This window comes from Pelophylax lessonae (assembly GCF_965119305.1).
Source record: "Pelophylax lessonae genome assembly, chromosome: 2".
Classification (NCBI taxonomy): Eukaryota; Metazoa; Chordata; class Amphibia; order Anura; family Ranidae; genus Pelophylax; species Pelophylax lessonae.
Genome location: NC_138769.1, coordinates 669,478,069 through 669,497,739, shown reverse-complemented (window position 1 = coordinate 669,497,739; position 19,671 = coordinate 669,478,069). Strand labels below are relative to the sequence as shown.

At 39.4% G+C, this 19,671-nt stretch overlaps 1 protein-coding gene across 1 annotated transcript in view; it reads left to right on the top strand.

Moving 5' to 3' along the window:
* Positions 1 to 19,671, top strand: part of DYNC2H1 (dynein cytoplasmic 2 heavy chain 1) — an 807,725-nt gene that overhangs the window by 324,994 nt on the left and 463,060 nt on the right. The window contains exons 65-69 of the mRNA XM_082246437.1: positions 2,996 to 3,119; positions 3,660 to 3,823; positions 11,346 to 11,465; positions 13,901 to 14,035; positions 18,334 to 18,477. Coding sequence (XP_082102563.1) covers positions 2,996 to 3,119; positions 3,660 to 3,823; positions 11,346 to 11,465; positions 13,901 to 14,035; positions 18,334 to 18,477 — 687 coding nt within the window. The remainder of the gene's footprint in view (positions 1 to 2,995; positions 3,120 to 3,659; positions 3,824 to 11,345; positions 11,466 to 13,900; positions 14,036 to 18,333; positions 18,478 to 19,671) is intronic.

Genomic DNA, 19,671 nt, shown 5'->3' with positions numbered 1-19,671 from the left:
TGTTCTTCCAAATGTCCCGCACCAGTTTTGAAGTACTGACAAATAATAATGCAGTAAGCAGCAAATTTAAGTTCACTGTACTATAAACCTTTTTATTTTTACAGTTGGGTGTCAACCTACTGGAAATATTTCTTCTCGCTATCTTCTGTCCTGATGACCACCATCAGTCGGTACACAAAAGCCTAACAAACATTCTGACTTGTCCTATCCAACAATTGGCGGTGGGGGGGATTGGCAGGAGTTCCACTTTGAAATCTTGAAAGCTGCCAGGATAAATGATAATTGCTAAATATACTGCAGAGAATTAGCACAATTCTGAAGTCTTATCAGGCGCAGAGCAGTGGATCGGGCTGTTCCGTAATTTCACTTTGATTTGAAAAGGAATGAATGGAAATAGTTTCATGCTAGATAAGTTTCTGGATGTCCTTACCTCACCAGAGAAACTATTTTTTTTTTTTTTTTTTACTCAAACAGTCTCATTAAAACTGAACTCCGGGCACAAAAACTTTATATTCTTTAATAGCCACAAAAGATTTAAATCTGCTTTTGTGTGCACCAAATATCTTTTCAAACTTGGATATTACTGTACCTTGTAAAAGCAGCAGTAACATCATCACTGTGCTGCACAAAGCCTGTACAGAGAGAAAAACTGTGGAATGGACTCACAAGGCCTACTTACAACAGGCTGCCTGTAGAAATCTACAGGAGGGGCAGAGACAAGACCAGTCAATCTGCATAAGGGGAGAGAGCAGCAGTGAACGGTCTTCATTACAGGAAGCTCCTGCTTAGAGGCAGTTTCACACTGGAATACTGCAAATATCTGGTAGAAATACACAAAGGACACCAAGATTTAAGTAATACTAAGGCCTCTTGCATCATTCTAATGATTATTACATAATGAATGAATATCTGCTAGTCTCTACTATACTGGTGCAAAATTAAATTAAAGGAGTTCTAATTTTACAATAAAAAGAGCACCTCCAGGCAGCAAACAAAATTGAATGCACCAATACTTTGCCGGATATATTGAAATTGTGCTAAAGTCACTCACAACCAAATCTCCTCTTGATTATCTAAAAGCCCCATCCCATCTGTGCTCCTCCCATCAAAAGCGTATTCCTTTTGAACATGCTCAGAACCAAAGGTGAAGGGTATCACACTTTTCTATAATACTATTCAATTTAAACTCCCTTTCGTTAAAAATCAAGGTTTAAAAAAAATGGGAGACAGAGTTAAATTTGACACACTGACGGCCAATGGCAAAAAGCTAATTTACCACAACTTTATTTCCTCAAACTGCTTTAATTATTGGGAATTATCCCAAATATTCCACCACAGATGGTACCTCACTCCCATCCAATTAGCCAAATTCTCAAATATTGATGACAACAGATGTTGGTGAGGTTACTCAGGCATGGGATCCCTTTTTCATATTTTATGGAATTGCCCCAATCTAGAAGCTACTAGAACAAAGTATTTACATTAATATCAAATACCACAGCCCATGTAACAACTCCATTTCCATCCTTCGCTCTCCTTAGTATAGGCATAGAAACCCTCACCAAATCTCAGACCCTTCGTATCCTGTTCGCTGCTAGACTAATATTTGCATGCATCAAGTTTTACAGATGTAAAAAAACCAAGTGTCCTTGATTCAGAGATCTGAAGAATGTCTTGCTTTTCAATCTGCAAACCTTAAAAAATATCATAACATATGGGACGTTTGGCCCAAATTTTCTGTTTAACAATATAACTGTACCTGTATTACCATAATCTTGGAAGCCTAAAATCATCCATGTAATACTTTACTTACTGTTCTTAATTCTACTCATTGCATTTGTGTTACCAATTCCTGTTCATAATATGTTTCTCCTATGCAACATTACTGCATGTATTTTTTCAAAAATAATACAACTAAATCATAAACAAAAATGTGCTTAAGTCAAAAAGTCAGTCAGTTTTGTGATATCTCAATTTATCTAATGGAGCCGGGTTTCAGGAAGCTCCAGCATTTTCCTTTGGGTGCTGCAGCTTTAGTTTACATAATTTTGCTGTGCGCAGAATTCTTTCCTATAGTAGTAGATAGCAAGGAGTTTACAGTGGGTGGGACTGAAATTGCCAAGCAGTTAGTGTTCTAATCACAATTAGAAAAAAGTTTCTCTCGTTGTAGCTCTTGGGAAAAAATTATAGAGTGGAAAAAACAAGGGAGGTCGGGGATGAAAGCCATACATTGTGTAGTTATTTGGTTTTTCATAGCCACATAGCCCTCTGGTTGTCCCTCACCAAGGGGTCGCAGTAGCAAGGTTGCAATATTGAGGAGAGAAGATAGAATGAAGCAGCAGGTTGGCTTCCGGGTAGTAGTCAGGAAGGGCACAAGAGTAGCCGGGGGTCCAAGCAGAAGAGAAGGCAGATGGCAAGCAAAAGAATAGTCAGGGTCAATGCATAGGGCGAGGCAGATGGCAAGCAAGAAAGCAGCCAAGTCAATCTAGGTCAACAACAAGTAGACAAGTATTATTGCTATTCATCAAACAGATAGCTGCATGAAGACACAGGACCAGCCACTTCAAAGGCTGGAACCAGAGGCCTTTAGAAGGCTGGGCAGGGATTTTAAGAGTAACGTTGGAGGTACTGCAGGGATTATTCAAGTACCATTTGCAGCTCTAGCAGGGATTCTGCAAGTACCCATAACATAAGGTGAGCTATTGTATGTCAGGAGTGGTTGGTAGGGTGAGAGATATTCTGAAAAAGGTCCCAATATGCAGATACTGAAATGGCGCCCAGTATTGGTGCATTTTGCGTATGTAGCAGACAATTTTGGCTGTGAATCTTAAAGAATGTATGTGAATGTTTTTAACATGCAGATATTTTTTTTCTGTAGACTTTTCCCAGCATTATCGGGTTTGTACTGTATTATATTCATGCATATCAACAATTTACTCTGAGCTGCTAGTTCAGTAATCTGGAACTTGCAATGTTGTATTTTATGTACACGCAGGATGCAAACTTCATTACAGCTCTCGAGTTGGCTGTCCGATTTGGCAAGACACTTATTATCCAGGAGATGGATGGAGTGGAACCAGTGCTGTATCCGTTACTTAGAAAAGATTTGATTGCTCAGGGTAAGCTAGCTGCCAGAGGAAATTCAGCTGTGTCACTCATTCTTCTCTACTGCTGATAAATACTATAAATTGGAAGTATAGCAAGAGTGTGCTTTGATTAATGTTGTTCTTTGATTAATGCTGACTATTGTAAATTGGAAACCACCTAATCAATCTCTAGGACTTTAAGGATTCTTTTTGAACAGTACTGTGATGTACAATAAAGTATCTCTATGATTAAGCAGTGTTTAAGAGCGAAATGTGTAGGAGGTAAAGATTGAGGCGGGGAGTATGTGCTGATCATCCTGCAAAAATATGGTCTTAAAATACGCTGGTATCAGTGTGCGGTAATTTGCCACATTGGTGTTGCTATTGTTGACCATGGAGAGCAGTTTGTTGCTGTGCACTGAGATGAATAAAGTGTCCCAAAAAATGCTTTCCTTGATAAATGTGCATAATTGTGAATTTATGTACAAAATTATTAAAACACTTTGAAATATTTCACCATAACTTTATATTAATACAGATACCTTAACGTGACTTTACTGATTGATTTCACAGGCCCTCGCTATGTTGTCCAGATTGGTGAGAAAACCATTGATTATAATGAAGACTTCCGCTTGTTTCTTGCAACCCGTAATCCAACTCCATTCATACCACCTGACGCATCATCAGTTGTTACAGAAGTAAATTTTACTACCACTAGGGCTGGATTACGAGGACAGGTAAAAAGACAGATGATCACTATAATTTCAGTTAATAGTAGGTTGCATTTTGTTATTTATTTCTTGATCCATATCTATTCCTTCTCGGATTAATAAATTAGACTAAGCTTTGTTATACCTAAAACATTTAGCTTAAATCGTAAAATACAGAACACAGGCAAAATATTTATAGACCTTGGGTTATAGACCTGTACCTTCAGGTGATTGCACATTGACAAGCTTTTGAGGACACACCCACCAGGGTTTCACCTTTCCTTGCTCTTTTCAGAACTCAGGGCAGCCAGGTCACATGTTATCTAGACAACCTTTTCAGAAGGACTCCTCTCCCGTCTAGCTTTTGGCAAACGTCCACAGGACAATTGAGGAGCTTCAGGATTTATTTGGGTGACCATTTAAAAAAAAAAGAAACCTGCACTTCAGTCTTCTCTTCACCTGGAATATTGAGTCTGGTCCTGGAAACATTCCAAACAAAGGTTTTCCTTTCCGAAAACAAAATTCTTCCTCTTGGAAAATGCACTCAGAATTTAGGTAAAAAAGACATCCCTTAATGAGATCTCCATAAGAGTAATAGGCCTCATGGAAGCCTCCATTTGAGAGTGTACTGTTTTCCTAATGTCATTCAAGACCTCTCCAACACAACCTCTTATTGACCTGGAACAATCATGCTCCTTCTTTTGACCTACCCATGCTCCTATCCCATGGCTACGGCTTTGCATCCTTGAAGGAAGAAAACCAGATAATCTCATGGAGAGAAACCCTACCTCTGTTTTTAGCCAGGACCAAGTATCCTTTTTGCACTGGCCTTGATAATTCACTGGTCTCAGTTCAGGCTAATATATGCCTTCCCTTCAGTACAAATTCTGCCTCATCTACTTAAAAAGACAGAGAAAAAGCATGAGAGGAAAACAGTAATTATCATTGTACTGAACTAACCCAGAAAAACCTGGTAAGCAAATATAATCTGACCTTTAGCAAATGAGCCCTGGCATATCTGCTAGATATTCTTTCTCTAGGCTCGGCATAGCTGTTGAAGCCTAGGTCTTAAAATATAGAGGGGTCTGTGAGTCTTATTCCATATTGATAAAAGCAAGTAAAGCCACTTACAGAAAGATCTACTATTGTATCTGGAAATCCTTTCTTGTCTAATGGGAACACAGGAACATCAATCCCAGTGATCACTCCAATGTGCTTTGCATTCTGGCCTTCCTACAATCAGGTCTTGACCAGAACGTGGCCCTACCCACTTTAATAAAGATGGACAATGCCAAAACCTGTCCTTTTGAAAGACCTTTGGCTCTCCCTCCCCTTGGTAAAACTTTCCTTCAAGGTATATCTTACATTTAGCCCCCATTGCAGCATCCTTTTCTTCCTTGTAATCTCATTTGGTTCTCTCTGCCCTGCTAAAACCACCCTTTGAACCCATAATGGATATTCCCTTAGATGACCTGTCCTGCATAGTAGCCTTTATGATATTAGTCTTCCACCTCAATGAGGACATAGCCCTACCATCTTTATGCTCTTTTCCAGTAGAATCCAAAGGATGCCTGGACATAGAGACATTGGGGCTTACCTCAAAGATACAGCTTTGATCAGACAGGTGGATTCCATGTTTGTTCTGTCCTCAGAACCTCGCAAGTCCATTATCACATGATGGATAAGAAATCTGATCTCTAGCGCTTACCAACTCAGGGAAAAATCTCCTCTTGAGTGTGCTTATTCTACCAGATTCCACCAGAGTTTCCTGGGCATTCAAGACCTCTCCAACACAACCTTTTGTTGACCTGGAACAAGCATGCTCCTTCTTTTGACCTACCCATGCTCCTATTCCATGGCTATGGCTTACATCAACCAGCAAGGGGGCACCAGGAGCTTTGCATCCTTGACAAGCCACCACCTTGTCCTCTGTTCATACTTTTTTAAAGTTTTACCAGGTGGATGTCCAATCTCTTGCGGATACAGCTTCCAGCTGCAGGGTTCTTGCAAAGGTATTCTGAAGTTGGGTCTTTTTGACCCTTGCTGTTGTTCAGCCTGTTGGCACAGTTCTGTTTTCCCAGTTGCTGCCCACCTTTTTTATTCATTGCATAGGGACATTCCAGGAAATATGAATACTTTGCCTGTGTCCTGCACTGTACGATTAAGATAAGAGGAATTTTGGCTTGCCTGTAAATCCCATATCTTGGAGCACAGTACACAACACAGGTCACCCTCCCTTTCATTCCTTGGTTACTCTACATTGCTTGCTACAGTATCCAGGATTCATAAAATGGGGTAGGGTTGTAGGGGAGGTGCCCAGTGGGCATGTCTTCCAAAAGCTTCCCAGTATCCAATCACCTAGGGTTACTATTATCCAAGGTCTATGACTACATGGCCTGCATCCTGTATTGTACATCAACATAGGGAATTTAGAAGTAAATCAATTTTTCCATTTTCCATTGCACCTTACACATACTGAAAAAAAGAAAGAAAAATGTAGACCATTTTTTTTAGTTTTTTTCTGTTTTTTACAGTTATTTTTGTACACAAATATACATTGAAGCCCATAACAGACTCTGGGGTATAAGCTTTGCCCCTGGGGAGAGAGGTAAATAAAAGGACTACACCCCTCTGCACAGGGGCGGGCTTAGTTTAAACTGTATGCATGTTCCCAATGCAATAGTGCAGGATCCAGCCAAGTTCACCTCTGTGAACCACAGTACAACCATCCCATGTTATCCTGACAAGGAGAAGGAGCCCATTAGGCTGAATGAAGGTGGCTCCAGTTTCTCTTGTGCTCATCCACTAGGATGGTTTATATTTAAAGTCCTAGATGTAGCAGCCTCCTTCCAGTGATGGCCACAACACCTCCATTATGACCTGGCATCCTCAACTCCCTTCCCCTTCACATACAAGGATCTTAAATATGGGTGGTAACAAAAGCTAAAATCGGGTATGATTCTTACTCTTCTTCCTTGCTCTCAGTGCTAAAGTTGTACCTTTTATCTTTCACTTAAAGTGCATGTAAATGCATTTTTTAATAGGGTAGAGAAGAGGTAAATCCTTACCTTTTTATTTTCTGCCACTTGAATCCCTTTACGTTTTGTCATGGAAACATTTTTATTAGTTATGTTACCCAGGGGACAAAGTAAATGTAGTACACCTTGTCCCATCTTCCTAGGGGCTGCCTAAGGCTAGCTTAGTCAGAAAGGCGCCCAAAAAAATCTTCTAGAAAAAGGAGGCAAGTGCTTTCAGACAGAGTACTATGTGGATTTTGAACACAACACATTCATAAAAATCAAAGAGGGACTTCTAAATTAAAATTAATGTGTCCTAAAAGGTTGTAACTGAAGCAGGTGTTCCCATTGCAGGAATTTCTTCAACTCTTTCAGCTGAAGTCAGCATTTTGGGATTATTCTCACTTTCTATCCTGGTGATAATGGTCACCAAAATAAAAAGCATGAATCTCCTAGTGGGCTCACATACAGCAAAAAAAAAAAAATCCAACACAGGGTCTAACCCTTCCCCACTCTTAAAAAAAAAAAAAAAAAAAAATACCTTCACATACACAACATACAACCAGAATTGGAGAAACAAAAAAATTAAAGAGGAGTTCCAGCCACCTGTGGTAAAAACAAAGGTCAGCAGCTACAAAAACTGTAGCTGCTGACTTTTAAAAAAGAGCCACTCACCTGTCCCATGATCCAGCAATGAGCTCACCCCAGGCGGTCCCACCCACTATCTTCGGTCCCCGGCCCCAGCATCTTAACTATGGGCACCCAGCTGTGACAGCTTGCGGCTTCACAGCCGGGTGCCCACTGCGCATGCGCGAGTTGTGCTGGGCATCATGAGTGGTGGATGCAGTCTTCTGGGACCTGTCAGTGTCCCAGAAGACTGCAGGTGTGAAGGGGAAAGAAGAACTTCCATTACCGAGCGCTCGGAACAGAAGTGGGAAGTGGGTTCCTGTCAAAATTGGGTACCCCCCCCCCCCCCCACCCTGCACTCCTCAAAAGTGCCATATGTTTAAGAGAAGCGGGGAACAAGTCCTTAATGTGAAACTTCCCCTCTTGGGTGGAGTTCCGCTTTAATTTCCTCTAAAGAACAATGCAACAAAAACTTTAATCATTGAAAGGAATAGTCTTTCTACCTTTGCTACCCTCCTACTTCACAGCATTATATCTTTTATTTAAGAAATTGTTACAACAGGCGTAAAGAATTAGACATGCAGTGAATACTACATGTCCACCCCATCAGCACCCCATCAGAGCTCCTAATTTCTTCATGTTCATTATTTAGGTTACTAGAATGCAGATAACTCTTTCTAACAAATTGTGTATTGTGTGAGTTTATTTTCAAATTGCTTCTCTTAGGTTCTACCTAAGATTTTAAAGCTGGACAGCCATGTAACATTATTATAAGGCCATAAAAAGAGGGTGGGGTGAGGACATCTTTCGAGGAACAGAAAGGAGGAGATATCAAGTCCTAAATTTGTTACTCTCTCACAATCCTTTGCAAAATAGAGCCTCCTCGGTGGTACTTCTATTCCCTTTCTCCATACCAAAGGGAAAGAAATATAAGAAAAAAAAAAAAAAATATTATACAGTACTTTTGAAGTAAACATAAAAATGAGAGGTTAACTAAGAATTGACTACCTAGGCCTCCAGGGGGCTAACATCACTGTGGACATTGCAAAACATACTCATTCCTGCCCACAGTGAAGGAGTTTATAAACCCAAAAGATGGCTTGAAAATTTCAGTTCAGTCCTTTATCAACTGTAGCACAATGGGAGTCAAGTGTGCTGCACAATGTCCCTGCCCCTTGCTGTACATGGGTAAAACCATAAGACAGCTAAGGAGGAAGATCTTGAAACATACAAAGGCATCCATTTTAATAAGGACAAGTCAATACCAAGACACGTGGGAAAAGTATGGAAAAAATTGTGGGGCCTCCAATTGGAGAAAATGCACTTAATTAAGGGTGACCTGAATTTTAAATTATTACATTCATAAGCAAAATTGATTTTTTTTACATTGGATTTGCAAAACCTGAATAATGTAAATAAGTGCTTCACTTATCTCCCCTTTTGGGTTAAGGTAAGACTATGAAGTGTACTCCTATTTTTGGATCTTAAAAGAAAGATAAACTAATGGCCAATTTGGATTGTCCTTATAAAAAGGCAATTAAAAATGAGGTAGATGGAGAATAAAAGAAAAATATGGATGCAATTATGTTTACTTTATCTGTTGATAAGATGTCTATCGCTCATAAAAATTCTGATCAAATACCGCCACTTAGGAATAATTATTAACCAGAGTAAGTAAGTGTTAAAGAGTAAGATAAAGGACATAAACATATGTCTCTTCTCTTTCTGGCTGCCTTTAATTTTTTAATTCTGTTCACTTTAGTTCTTAACGCTTATTGTGAGGACATTGACTTGTTGCATCGTGGCACACATGCGACACGATGATGTCATCATGCATGAGAGACATGATTACATCATCCAGGGGTGCTGAAAAATGAGGGTGGGACCTAAAAAGCTAGAAAAAAATGTCTGTTTAATGGTGGTGGCCGTCTTCTTTTTAAGTATTAAAGTGTAATTAAAAGCAAAGCTTTTTTTCCAAAATGGATGGAATAATCAATAAATATGTGATTACCTATAGCGCTTAATTAAATGAATTAGTAAACAATCTGATAGATTACATACAAATCCTGTGATGCATTACAAATTGAATAATAAATAATGTATAATAGTGCTGAGGTAAAATTGCAATAAATATAAAATACGGTACAATAAACCTGTATATATATAAAAATATGTAAAGACAAGTATTATAGAAAAAATATATCAATCACAAAAAAAGTCCTTAAAGTTCATGTGCAAAAATTAATAAATTCATGTGCAATTAAAATATAAGTGCAAGTAAAAAAATTAAACACAGTTGTGACTTCTTGACAGAAAATGTCCAAAAATAAAGTGATTGGTGCTTGGTGCTCCGTGATAAATTTAACCACTCTTGCCCTGGTGTCCCTTCTAGTGTTTCACCGTGAAAAGGTAGATGAAATTCACACTCACCAGATCGCAGGGGTCCTATATGTCTTATGACACTAGGACCATATGTGCTTTTAGTGACCCTCTCTGGGTCGGGGTACATTCCCTCGAGGCAGATGTCTTTCTCTGCAGTAACACTCCTCCTGCTGTTCACCTCCAATAGGGGATGTATGGAAAGGAAAGAAAGATCCAGATAGTGCAGTAACGTTTTTAAATTGTTATTTATTGCACACAATCCGGACAATCCAAAAAGTTACAGTCCCAATAAAATAGAGAAGCGAATAAAAACAGGGAAAATGCAATAGTACAATAAAAAATCAATAGAAACAGTAAAACATGCCGTCACACATGAGCTACGAGGTGGAGAGTGGCACTTCCGGCTCGTGTGACGTCACGCGTTTCGTCATTGGCTAGACGTCTTCAGAGCATGAGCAGAGACATTTTCTGTCAAGAAGTCACAACTGTGTTTATTTTTTTTTACTTGCACTTATATTTTAATTGCACATGAATTTATTAATTTTTGCACATGAACTTTAAGGACTTTTTTGTGATTGATATATTTTTTCTATAATACTTGTTTTAACATATTTTGATATATATACAGTTTTATTGTACCGTATTTTATATTTATTGCAATTTTACCTCAGCACTATTATACATTATTATTAAATTTGTAATGCATCACGGGATTTGTATGTAATCTATCAGATTGTTTACCAATTCATTTAAGCAAGCGCTATAGGTAATCACATATTTATTGATTACTCCATCCATTTTTGAGCACTCGCACTTTACTATAGCAGCTGCGAATCACACCATTTAATTTATTTAGGTCCTTACACACTCATAGGTCTCCTCACGTGGCGCGGGAAATATACCTTGAATATTTTATCTTTCAAAGCTTTTTTTCGCCCATTTTGGATAGACTAAGGAATTGTTTTAACTCCTGTCCTTTTTTTTCCCATCTGTGTTACATTGGGGAGATTTCCCTTCACTTCCTGTTCCACAGCCAAAACATTCATTACGCCTGTTGTAATTTATATGGTATACTGCTAAAAAGAAAAGAAACATTTTAGGGAGCAAGGAAAAGGAAGCACATGTCTGACAATACCTAGCTTTATTGGCTTTTCCTTCTTTTTTTTTGGTTTTCGTTTTTTTGTTTAGAACATTGTTATGTAGATCTGGTTGATTCCATTGTTAGAAATGCATAATGTGTATCTAGCTTGTAATAATAACTCCTTTGTGCTTACATCTTACACGTTTTTACTGGGGAAATACTTCACATGTGGTCACCCTTGAGAAATCAGACAATCATACGCTGCAAATGTATTTGGAAAGCCGAGGGCTTCTTTGAAAAGAATGCAAATTATTTGATGTAGTACATTAAAAGAAGTAGGGGGAAGCGTGTGCTGTAATTACAAAGCATGCTGCAAAAGGAATTTCCTGATTTATTGTTGTCGATGGCACTTATGCGCTAATTCATGGAAATGTGTGTTTAGCTTCTAGCTTTAACCATTCAGCATGAAAAACCGGACCTTGAAGAACAGAAAACCAAACTGTTACAACAAGAGGAAGATAAGAAAATTCAGCTGGCTAAGCTGGAAGAGTCTCTCCTGGAGGTAAAATATGTTGAAGCGACTTCATTTACAACCAGCGTTTATTTTATGTGCGTCCCGAAGTGATTTGTGAGCTGCTTTACAACAGAAGCGAGGGTTACCTTGCTTTGTTCTGTTGAATGCTATTTTTAATCTACAAATGTTGATGTGAAAATGTCATCTATTAAAAAATGAAAATCTAGATCTGAGAAGACTGAGTTGCACAGAATTCTTTATAGCTTTTATAATGGGTTGTTGTTTTTACAGCTGTAACTAAGCAACCCTTTAAAATATAAAACTAACCTTTAATCAATGGCAGTTCTCTAGTTTATGGCTGTTATGTGCTTGCTTAGAAATACGGCGGCGAAAGTAAAAAAAAAAGGTATATGAAAGAAAATGACAGTATTAAAATAGCATGTACTAGAAATCAGCCTAAAAGCGCATCCAAAACCAAAAATGTATTATATTGCTGCTTACCAATTTTAGATGTGGTGGCTGCATTTTAAAAGCTTTATTTCTTTATTTTCATCTGGTTATATGGCCAGTAGCACACTTTCTGTCCTCTGTGCCTCCACTCTGGATGGAGAGGCAATTTGAACACCATTGGACAGCAGCATTGTCAGTCTGGGGAGAGGGCCATACATGATATAATTTTTTTATTCAATTTCCTTTACCATTTACCTTCAACCATGTAGTGAAAAAGCCTGCCCGATTGCATATGAATTGACATGTTTAGGGTTGACCTCATATTATATGGTTTTGGTAAATCTAAAGGAAAACTATAGAAGAAAATTGTATAATGTATGGTATGCCATAAGCTGGATACACACTATACAATGTTTTTTATTTGTTTTTTTAGATTTTTTTTTTAGATTTACCTTGTCCATCTAAATTTGAAAGTCTAAAGCTGGATACACACTATACAAGTTTTGCTGTTAATTTCCTTTAAAGGAGTAGTATACTCATTTTTTTTTTTTTTACTTTTACCTACAGGTAAGCCTATAATAAGGCTTACCTGTAGGTACAATTAATATCTCCTAAACCTGCACGGTTTAGGAGATATTTGCCCTGCATGCAGCCGCTGACGCTAGCGGCCCATGCGCTCTGAAGGTCTGGCGGACGTTCAGAGTTTCTTGCCGGCTACTTGCCGAAAAGTGACTCCCGCGCGCATGCCATCATCACGGCTCCGGCCTCTCACAGCGCCGGAGCCGCCGAACCCAGAAGAGACACCGAGGGAGCATGTCAGCTCCCACAGCGATGTTTGGGCGTCCGTGTCGGGGCTTCGTTTTAAGGTAAGTATTTAAAAATGAGTTAGTATGTGATGCTTACTTGCTCATTATGCCTTTGTCTTGCATGGTTTGTTCTTTTCGGCAGTATACAACCGCTTTAACTATGTAGTGCAAGGACCTGCCTGATTGCATATAAATTGAAAGAGTTTAGGTTTGACCTCATATTATATGGTTTTGGTAAATCTAAATGAAAGAAAATCTAAAGAACATTGTATAGTGTGTATCCAGCTTATGGCTGACCATACATTATACAACTTTCTTCTATAGTTTTTCTTTAAATTTACCAAAACCATATAATATGAGGTCAAACCTAAACACTTTTAATTTATATGCAATCAGGCAGGCCCTTGCACTACATAGTTGAAGGTAAATCTAAAAGAAATCTAACAACAAAACTTGTATATTGTGTATCCAGCTTTAGACTTTCAAGTTTAAATGGACTAGGTCAATCTAAAGGAAAAACAAAAAATCTATAGAACATTGTATAGTGTGTATCCAGCTTTGGACTTTCAAATTTAGATGGACTTGACTAACAAATTGAAGCAGAGCTCCAGCTTTACACTTTTTAAGCAGTTACAGCAACATTTTCTTTTCTTTTGAGATAAATATTGTTCATAGAAGAATAAAGACTGATTATTGTAAGCACCACTGTCAGTGTTGAATGGTTTGTCTCAACATCGAACTACCAATTTTGCTGAACAGCTTAATCTGTTGAAGGAAGTTAGAAAATAACCGACTTAAAGAGGAACAATACTCATCTAGAATCTAGCGATACGCTGTCCCTGGGCACTCTTCACTGGCCACTGACATCTTCGGGCAGCCTGCGTTCAAGACTCGAAAGCTGTCATTGGCTGGGCTGAGATGATGTCACCTCCTCACATGCGTGGGAGTGTGTGTGTGTATATATATATATATATATATATATATATATAAAGCCTTGAGAAAGATGGTCTGTGACCCATTGAAACATGTGTGTGATGGAACAATCTTACTGTTTTTTCAATACTCTTTTGGAAAAGCTATGAGTGCCTACTATATTCAATGTGCATTCTATTCTAAATATTGCTTAGAGACATATTCTTCAGTAAGTTCAGTAAATACAATGATGACTCTGACACGGTCAATATTTGATTATGTGCTAAAATTCTGATATTTCTGTTCTACTTCCAGACACTGGCAACTTCCCAAGGAAACATTCTGGACAATAAAGAGTTAATAAACTCCTTGAATCAGACTAAAGCCAGCAGTGCCCTCATTCAGGAGTCTCTTAGCGAATCAAACAGACTGCAGGTTTCTCTAGATCAGGTACTTTCGTTATATGCAGTCATTCATATAATAAATATCATCTCTATTTAAAGAGTAACTCCACTTTTGTGGGGAAAAAATAGCAAATATTTTCTTTTATATAGCGAATACAATTGCTGCACAAGTCAAATTGTAATTGAATGTTAGTTAAAATTACCTTTTATTTTCAATTTGCAGTGCTGTAATTTTTCTGTAAATGGCAATGCAATATGGCAACCTGGAGACGTTCTGTATACAGATGGTGTACAGATGGTGTACAGAACTCCCCCCAGAAATGTAATTTCCTGCTTGTGTGATTGGTTTACTGATTTTCCAAGAAGTCTGCACTAACATACAAGTCAGATGTTGGGCTTCCCCTGCAATTAAAATGCCCTTTTTGGTGAGATACTCCCAAAGGGAAATCACGTCTAAATGGGATGCAAACCCTGCCAAGTTATAAAGTCACTCCCATACAGATTCACTTTCCACATGGACACAAACTGCTATTTCTTCAGAATAACAAAAGGTAGGAATCTGCAACAGAGTTTTTTTTAAAAGCCATGCAATGTACTGTAAATAGATCACCCAGAGGGGAATGTTTTTTTCTTAACAAAAGTGAAGTTACTTTGTAAGGTACTTCAGTTCGGTTGTTAAAAGGACAAAATGCTATTAACTTTTTTTGACTAATTTCCTTGCAGTGATAGAGCTTCTAATATGCAGCCCATAACCTGACATCCTGTTAACATGTGCCGGCCTCTACATCATCAGATTTATCACACATTAGAACAGGGGCAGCTCCTGTAATATTGTTAGACCTGACCATCTGTGACCTGCTGGGGAAATTTGTGGCCACAGGCAGATCCCAATATTTAGCTTAGTTATTATGTTACCTATTCTGACGTATTAGGATAGGTGTAAATTGTTGGCCTGAGGCCACCCAAGTCCTGGCAGTATCTAACTATACCTAAAGTGGATCTCGCAGTAGTTTTACAAATCTGCATGTATACGTTTCAGACATGTTCCAATATACAGTTTCATTTTTCAGAAAAGCTGCACCGCTTGTCATGCCTTCCCTTCCCTTCCATTCTTTCTCATCTTTCCCCCTCCTCAATTCCCTCTATACAATACCCCTTTCCCCATCCACTGGTTATTCTTTTTTCCTTTTATTTCCCTTTTTCTACTTCCCCTTCTCTCCAGTCTTATTCGCTCTTTAGCTTGGACCACAATATTTTCTAAGTTTATTATCGCTTGTGCCTAAATGAATGTGAATAACAGCATAACACTGTATATATGTGTTGGACTTTATTTAGTTTATTGCCTGTTAGCCCCTTTTACACCTAGTTTATGGACATCTATTTACACGTATCATCTGTTACCTTTTCTATGCTAAAGCCAATAATCATATTGAAGTGAAAAAGCAGCACTTGTGTTCCATACAAGTGACTTTGTGTAGGTTGAGATGGTGTCATTAGTTGGCTACAGGCAGGGAGGGACGTATTCTAAGTCTCCTTTCTCTCAGTAATCAGACTACAACATTTTACATTTGTAGCAAATCACGAGGGCTGATCTGTGTGAGACAATAAGTCTATACACAGCCAGGTAACTGCACAGGTACCAGGAATCCCATGTAATCGCTAAGCCAGCATATTATTGCTGGAAAAAGATACTTACTCTAAATGATGCCCAAACAAAGATGGCTCTGTACTTCTGGTAAGAAAAGCAGATGGAGGCATTGTCAGGGAGAGTGCTGTGAACTGGAAAACAAGGAACAGAGGGCACACCAGCCTTGCTCCGAGGAAGAGATCTCCCCTCAAAACCCGTCATCCTTTTGTAGGGTCTTTTCGTGTCTGGCACTTGCTCGGGTGGACCAGGTCACATTAAAGGATAGGTTCACCTGTTGGCCTATGTTACACCCATATTCAGGGTGTAACATGTTACAAATCCACTGCCCCCTGCTCCTCCCCGGTACCACAATGTCACAGGTGACGGGGGATCTTCTCCCCCGCTCTCTGACAGAATCTATAGAGAACTCATTCTGTAAATAGAAAACTACAAGGTCCGGCAGGCAGCCTTTGTGCCTTTCGGCTTGTAGTTCTCAGTGAACGACCACAGCACTGTGGTAGTTCATTGATGCTTCCTATTAATGTCTAACTGCTTGGCCTTACAAAGTACGGCTAAACAGCTTACACAAAGAGCCTGCAAGAGCCCTGCATAGCACCCATGCTCAGCTGATCGTGGGTGCAATGCTTTCCAGGCTCCTAATTAAAAAAAATAATAAACACACATTTTTTTACCTGCAAAAAGATGTGCATTTATTATTATTTTTTTTTAAAAAAGGTAAACACTTCATTTAGGGTCCATTCACACTAGCGCGACTTGTCAGGCGACTTGGTCGCCTGACAAGTCGCGGTCGGTCGCCTGCCATTGATTAGCACAGGACCTGTTCTAATAGGAGCGACACAAGTCGCTCCGACTAAGAAAAAGGGTCCTGTACTACTTTGAGGCGACCTGGAGGCGACTTGCATTGACTTCAATGATATGAAGTCTGTGCATGTCGCGCCGAGGTCGCGGTGCACAGCATGCACCGCAACTTCACAGGTCGCCCCAGCAAGTCTCGTCGCCCCTGTCTGAATGGGCTCTAAAGTACATTGCGGACTCTTAGTCCCCATTTACACTAGCGCGACTTGTCAGGCGACTTGGTCCCCTGACAAGTCGCGGTGGGTCGCCTGCCATTGATTAGCACAGGACCCGTTGTAATAGGAGCGACACAAGTCGCTCCGACTTAGAAAAAGGGTCCTGTACTACTTTGGGGCGACCTGGAGGCGGCTTGCATTGACTTCAATGATATGAAGTCCGTGCATGTCGCGCCGAGGTCGCCCAGGCAAGTCTTGTCGCCCCTGTGTGAATGGGCTCTTATTGCTGATGCTGTGTGTGAACATACATCTATTTTATTGATACAATAAAGTGATCACAAAGGTAATGCGCAAGGCTGGTGCGCCCTCTGTTCCATGTTTTCCAGTACTGCTTTTGGATCTCCCCAGCCATTAGGGGGCAGCAAAGCCTGTGCCAATATCGGAGCAGCCAAAGATTTGGGATTCACTTTTACTGTTGCATCTCTCTGAAGTGCAGGGGATTGGTCTTTTTTGTTTGCAGAGTGCTGTGATAGTTGGGAAATACTTGTGAGTTTTCTAATTACACAATACTTTGCTTGCCCACACCTAATATGGAAAGATTTATGTGAGGCTTGGTTTACCATAATGCAGTCTAAACAAGACTAAAGCGAAATGCCTAGCTTATGTTTTTAGGGACATCAAACTCTGTAAGCAGCAATCTCGGTTGTAATTGGCAATTCACTAATGTCACTGGCACACAAAGGGCATCCATTCAGCTGAAATACTTTGCTCAGCAAAAATGCCTGCTGCAAGTGTGAGCACTAAAAGTCGGGAGCTTTAATTTATATTCTCTTTTTACTTGGCACATCCAGATGCAATCAAAGGTTTGGTTGCTTAAGTATCACCAATGCTTTCCTTCATGCCTTGGTACTACTCTTTTGACAATGGGGGCACCGTAAAATGTCTGCCTTGTTTTAAAGATCCAATTGCTTCATACTGCTGAGAGGCTGAGAGTCTGGATTACACTTGCAGCTCTTATCACCCAGACAGTTTCTTCAGAAAATTCAGGCTTGCACCCTGGGAAGTGTTGTGGCCCGCTTCCAGAGCTTGATTTTATTGTGTGCGATCTCATTTTAGATTTATGTGTTGAATTACGATGTGGCCATCAGACACTTGTATAACAGTCAGTAGTGCGGGGATCTGCTGTATCTCTACTACAGCTCTGCTCCCTGCACAGACTATGTGCAGCACAGTAATGATGGCACCACTACTTTTATTAGGTAATACCTGGGTTTGTAAAGGTGTTTGAGGCACACACATTTGTTTTATAGGATTTGTGGCTATGGAAGGATACGTGTAAATAAAAGTTTATTTGCCCAACGCTCAGTGCCGGGGTAATGAGTGGAGAGATTCAGCAGTCGTCCTAAAATTTGTAGGCGAAAGGGGCTTTGCTAAAAGAGGGGAGGGCATGAGAAAGGGTGAAAGCATTAAAATGGACAGGTTAGCTATTTCTGAAGCGCTAAAAAAATTGTGATTTTGCTGAAAAAGATAAAAAAAAAGGTTAGCTATACATCAAAATGATTGATGAGTGAGATATAAAGTGGCAGGTGCTTTTGAATTCGTTTTGGTTTTTTTTGGTTGACCATTAGATGGCAGTAAAAGCCCAACATGTGATTTTCATCCAATGTCTTCTCTTTCTGTCTACAGGAGCGGAATGCCTATCTTCCTCTGGCAGAGAGTGCCAGCAAGATGTACTTCATTATCTGTGACTTATCCAAAATAAATAACATGTACCGCTTTAGTCTAGCCGCTTTCTTGAGACTCTTTCAACGAACTTTGCTTAGCAAACAGGTATGTTTCTGTTGTCAGCCGCATTGCATGTTCTCTACTCAACCGTTCTAAAAGCAGCAAGATGAATAATTTGACATTCATGCTTTATGCCTCATTATGCAATATGACAACATATCATTTAGTTATGGGCAGACAATTTAAAGTACTTTGTACAAAACAGTACCTGATGTCCTGACAAGTAGAATTCAGCTTTCACACTGGCCTGAAGAAACCTGTCACTATGAAAATAACTTTATTAGTTGATAGTTCCAGCATTCTCCAAAATACAGTGGCTATAACGGCATTTAAGTTTCAGTAACTTTAATGTCTGCCGGAATACATTCCTGAGATGTCAAAATAAACTATAATTGCATCAGTTTACAAAAAGGTTCACAATATATATATATATATATATATATATATATATATATACACTATATATCCATCCCTTAGCTCTTGTCAATTTACTTTAACTAGGCTGAGATGATCAGTCTGCTGCAATCAGAAGAAAGCATTTCCCCAGTCTCCTCTCACTTGATCACTTTGCAACCTGTAACTCTAATGTAGCTTCTACGTGTCAGACATTTGTGCACACAGGCAAGACCTTTGCAGGCACTAGGATTTACGTGATTGTATTGTTTTAAAGCGGAAATATTATTTTTTATTGCAGAAGAAACATGCAATTTTTCTTCTGCAATAAAATACACTTACCTGCCTGTCAGTGATTCTCTGCAGGATGTAAGTGGAGCTGCGCATTGGCCAGACAACGGTCTGGCCAATCAAGACAACTAAAGAACGGCCCCCCTGAAGAAGCTGGGTAGAAGATGCAAGCATCAGACCGTTGGAGTATTGGTAAGTATGGCTGCCAAGTCAGGAAAGTAGATGCTGACCCTAGAAAGTGCCTGAACAAAGATAGTACTGTCTTTCGGATAAAAAGCAATAACGGTGTTGATAGGGGGAGTACTGTGATCTCAATGAAAGGTGATAAAAATCTTGCAGTGGTAAGCCGGCCACACACTGAGCAAATTTCTTTTCTGCAACCACAGTCAATTCCCACATCAACAAACACAGTGCCATCCCTGCCAGAACAGTGATTATTGCTAATGGCTATAACAGCCGCTTGCAATAGTTTGATGTAAAATCCGGCAGGCTAGTTGTACCCAAGTTGATCAATAGCCCACTTTAAAACATCCACAGATTTCAAAGAATAGAATT